Below are 5,175 nucleotides of genomic sequence, written 5' to 3' on the forward strand. Positions count from 1 at the left end.
TGGGCCCCACGTGTAACCTATAGACCCCTTCATGTATATCCCTTATCAAGTAGTTGGCGTCATCAACATCAACACAGTGTAGTAGTGGTCCTAGGAATGATTTCCTATATATGATTCCTTCTCTAATCTGGTATTGCAACACTTGGTGCCGTATCTTCTGAGCTTATGCTTTTTTCCTGCAGTAGGAGGCCTTCCGCGAGGTATGCATTGATGGGAGTAATCCATGATTCATCAGGACTCCGCATGATGCAGACTTGTATCGGTGGAACTGATGGTTCCTTCAGTGTTTTTCTCTGACTTCTTTTGCCAGGTGTTCAAAGATGGTTGCTGCTAATTTGCTTAGCATGTCGACCGACTTGTTTTCACTTCTCTTAATGTGTTTCACTTTGCAAGATTTAAATTTTTGGATCAACTATTTATCTTGTTCCAAGTAAGATGCCAAGACTTCATCTTTGTCTTCGTATGAACCATTAACTTGGCTGGCCATAAGCAATGAGTCAACGTGTGCTTCGACATGTTGTGCCTCAAATTTGTCAGCTATGCGTAGCCCAGCCAGGAATGCTTCATATTCCGCCTCGTTGTTTGTGCTATTAAAGTCTAGGCGGATAGCATATGTGAATTCTTGTTTTCTTGGGCTTATTAAATTCAATCTGGTCCCTGGCCCTTCATCATTAGATGCTCCGTCAGTGAATAACGACCATGCTTCATTTTCTTCGATAATCACGGTCGATTTCTCTTCTGCTCTGCATTCATGTTCTTTCTCATAAGGTACTTCCACGATGAAGTCTGCCATAACTTGTCCTTTGACTACTGGCATGGGACTGTACTGGATGGTATGTTCTCCTAGTTCAATGGCCCACTTTTCCAATCGTCCAGACAGTTTCGGTGTCTAGAGCACATTTTGGTTTTTGTAATTCGTCCACACACTGATTGGGTGGCCATGGAAATATTTGCGGAGGCGTCTTGACGCGTATACCAGTGCTAAGACCATATTTTCCATGATGGAATATCGAGTCTTGCTGACATAGTAAATCGGTGTTTGAATCTTTTTGTGATCTACTAGCAGTACTGCTCCCACCGCTTTGGATGATGCGGATATACAAAAATCACTCTTCGTATTTCCGCAGTGCTGTCAGTGTTGGTAATCCGATCAAACATTTCTTTACATCTTGAAAGGCTTGCTCTCCTTCTTGGGTCCACTGGAACTGTGATTTCTTTAGGTAGTTCCGCATCATAGAAATGAACGGGAATTACTTGGTGGCATGACTTGCTAGAAATCTGTTCATTGCTACCAACCTTTCATTTAGGGAGGGCATGCGTCCGTACCTCTTTCAGTGACTTTGGGGAGGACATGCAGGAGATTGCTTGTACTTTTTCGGGATTAGCTTTGAACCCATTTTTTGTGACAATCACCCCGAGGAACTTGCCTTCTTCCATCCTGAATGAGCATTTGCTAGGATTTAGTTTCATACTCCGCAACCTTTGGTAAGTGTCTTTGATATCCCACAACATTTGATCTTCTTCCAGACTCTTAATCACCAGATCGTCCATATACACTTCCAGGTTATTCCCAATCTGTTCCCCGGACTGCTTATCCATCAGAGGTTGATAAGTAGCTCCTGCATTTTTTAATACAAATGGCATCATTTTATAACAGAATGTGCCTTTGTCTGTGCGGAAAGTTGTCTTATCTTGATCTCTTTCTGCCATGTGGATTTTATGGTAGCCTTTGTACGCGTCCAAGAAACATTTGAAGCGGTATGGGGCTACTGAGTCCACTTTCAAGTATATCTCAGGCAGTGGGTAGCAATCTTTAGGGCATGCTTTGTTCAGATCTTTGTAATCAATACACATACGCCATGCTCCTTTTTCTTTTTGGTACCATCACTGGTTTCACGACCCACTTCCGGTACCTTATTTCCCTGATGATGCCCGATTTCAATAACTCACTCACCTAATCATTCATTGCTTTGGTCTGCTCCGGACCCATCTTTCGCAATATCTGAACTATTGGTGTGGGTTAACCTTCAGGGCGTGCTCTGCTATCCCGTGCGGAATGCCTACTATATATGCGGATTGCCATGCGAACACATCATTGTTTCTTAGTAACAGCTGGTTCAGATGAGAGATTATGCTACTTAATAATGTTGGTCCAATGGTGATGGTTTGATCTGGGAACTTGGCTTTGAGCATCCACTCTTTGGGCCCGTTGTTGTTTTTCGTTTTTTGCACCTTTTGGGGTTTTGACGCTTCCGCGACCAATCAATCTTTGTTCAGTATCACCAGTGTAATCCTTGTTAGTGTTGGGATGTCCATTATGCCGTGCGCGGTGGATGGATTTGCATTGAAATCTCCGATCGCTTCTCTTCCCATGATCACGTCATGTTTGGACTTCACTGGCAGTACTAGGAACTCTACCTCTTAGATTCTCGAATGTTTCCCATTGCTTTGTGTTACTAGGAACATCGATTATCCCAGCGGATGTGTTACTTCGTTCGAGAACCCATAGACAGGTGCATTAACCGGCTCTAGCCTTACCTTATCTTCCGAGTCTAGCTAATCGAAACATTGTTGGTACATAATATCCGAAGTGCTCACCTTGTCGATAAAGACATAGGTGCTTCGGTAATGTCCTATCAGTGCGGTGACTTAGTGGTTGTTTCAGGCATGATCTTCCCTCGATCCACGGGAAGATGAGCAGCTCTTCTTTCCAGGCTTCACTGCTGGGTGTTCTCCTTTTCGCACTCTTGTTCCGCCCGCCTTGTATTATTTTTGTGTTCAGATTCTTTATTTGTTTTCTTGGGGGACCATTGTCTCTAGTTGGGCCCTGGTTTCCGGCATGCTTCCTGGCTTCTACGGCCAAGTGTTCAAGCTTCCCGGATTTCACCTTTTTTCGATCTCGTCATTAAAATTTGTGAAATCATCTGTACTGTGACCAATATCTTCATGAAATTTACAATACTTTGATTTATCTAAGTTATTTCTCTTAAAGATCGGCTAGGGTGTCCGGAAGTCGACATTTTCTATTACTAGGATCTGAGACGAAGTTTTTGCTAGTGGGGGTCCATTCTCTGTACTTGTATTCCCGGTTTCTGTCGTTTTGTTTTTCTCCTATAAGCGGTCGAGGAGCTAGTGATTGAGCTGATGTACCGGCCGAGGGTTGCATTCTAGACCATATTGACCCTCGTTCCTTTTTATTATTCTTGAATGCTTTCGATTCGTTTATGTTCTCAGCTCTGGGGTATCCTCGCCCACATTAGGATTTTTCAGTGCCAGCGTATACTTTGGATGCTTTCATGAGTTTGCTCCACGATTTCGGCATGCCATCTCTCCCTGACAGGCACCGGATAAGGTCGTCGCTCCGCACTCCTTGGCGGAAGCCAGCCCTCATCATATCCACGCTCACCCCTATGATTTTAAGATCTTATGTGTTGAATCGCGTGATAAAATCTTCGATGGATTCATTATCCCGGCGGACACAGTCAGTATGTGGGCGGGATAACAGGTGTGCCTTCGTTGCTGACTAAAATGCAGGGAGAATTTAGCTACCAGATCTTCGAAGCTCGTGATTTGTCCTTCTAGGAACCTTTCGAACGAATCCCTGGCCGCACCATGGAGGGTGAGGGAAAACATATGACATCATACGAGCAATGTCCATCCAGCTACCCCTCTGGCTGATATGAAACTCTGTAGGTGATCATTTGGATCATGACCGTCGTACTTTCCCACCGCGGAAGGCAGTTTTGAGTTAGAAGGCATCGGAGCCTCTGCTATCTTCTGTACAAACTTTGACCTTTCTACAAAATCTTTTGGCCTATAAGGTTTTGAGAAATCCACATCCGTTTCTGATTAATAGTTTAGATGTTGTTTCCCTAGCGTTTGGTCTCTTGCTCTGGGGCTTACCCCATCGCTTCCACGTTTTGGTTTCAGAATTTTCTCACGTGCATTTCTTGACCTAGCCACTCGACTTAGATTAGGGGACCTTTCTTGGCTCCTGCCTTGTTTTCTTTGTTGGTCTTTGTGGCTTTCCAGTCTTTCGGATCTCGGCGGCGAGGGTGCCCCTCATCATCGATGATCCCGCGTCATCTCTTGAGAAGACGATGGCTTGTGGGGTTATTCCTTTTGCCAGTTTCCTCGTCTGTTGATCCAATTTCTTTTCGTACTCCCTGATACTCTTTCTTGTTCCCTCTTTAGCCACATCACTGGGTCTTCTTCCTCGTTATTTGTTGGAAACGGCTTTTTTGACCGTCATCATGTGCTTCCGCGAATTAGAATGATGCATCTTGCTGAGGACGTTCCACTTCAATATATTCTTCTCTTTGTCTCAGACTTCCTTCTGGGTCCTCATCTAAATTGGGTGGTCCTACACGGTTGGAGGATTATGGTGTCACCGGTGGAGGTCCGTGGGAACTCAAAACCTTGATTTTAACTTCTCAGTTCTAGCCGATACGGATGGCGCCAATGAAGAAACACTAAGTTTAACCCGATAAGATTAAAACTAATATCACACCCAGGAAACAGTCTACAGACAAGCTAGCCTCGTAAGGTTAGCCTACTGTCTTATCTATTATACTATTGCGAACAGAGATGAGTTCCGACAGACTGCACACTTGAAAAACCAAACACCGTGAGCTCTTTACGAGAATGGGAATATGGGGGGTCTTCTCGTAACCACCCTTCGGCATAAGAATCAGTATGGTAAGTGATCGGAATATAATTAGGGAGTTAGAGAGTATACAATCAGATCCCTTTACCGTTAAAATTCATCATGTGTTTATAGCCGAAGAGGATAGAAGGTTGAGCCAGCTGTCCAGCTCTGTGGAAGCTTCTCTCGTCATGGCTGAGCATGACGGCCTATCTTAAGTGGCTGGGCAGTCTGGCCAATGATGTTCTTTCTTTTGTTGCGAGTACAGCGTTGACCCATTCTCATTGGTCCATCATGCACCCATATAACAGTCAAGTACAACGCAGTGGTATTTCACCACGTGTCCTACTTATGGCAACACTTCCGATGTCATTTGTTACTTCACATTGTTCTTCCGCGGTGGACTATAACCTCTCGCGGAAGTTATACTTTCTTTGGTCAACTATATTGACTTGTTATTTGTATGGTGTCTTTGGTACCTTATCTCACACAACACGTTACCCAAGATATCGTTGTTTTATGTATATTTG

At 44.2% G+C, this 5,175-nt stretch overlaps 1 protein-coding gene across 1 annotated transcript; it reads right to left on the reverse strand.

Annotated features, from left to right (window-relative positions):
- Positions 1 to 412: 412 nt before the first annotated feature.
- Positions 413 to 1,710, reverse strand: LOC143577386 (uncharacterized). Its single transcript, XM_077061228.1, has 3 exons — positions 1,327 to 1,710; positions 977 to 1,129; positions 413 to 889 (listed from the first exon to the last, which is right to left on the reverse strand). Exons 1-3 carry the CDS (start codon positions 1,708 to 1,710, stop codon positions 413 to 415), a joined length of 1,014 nt encoding a protein of 337 aa, XP_076917343.1.
- Between the last annotated feature and the right edge of the window lie 3,465 nt (positions 1,711 to 5,175).

This window comes from Bidens hawaiensis, unplaced genomic scaffold (assembly GCF_021521415.1).
Source record: "Bidens hawaiensis isolate Kalapana, Puna unplaced genomic scaffold, B.hawaiensis_p1.1 tig00028546_1, whole genome shotgun sequence".
In the NCBI taxonomy this organism is placed as follows: domain Eukaryota; kingdom Viridiplantae; phylum Streptophyta; class Magnoliopsida; order Asterales; family Asteraceae; genus Bidens; species Bidens hawaiensis.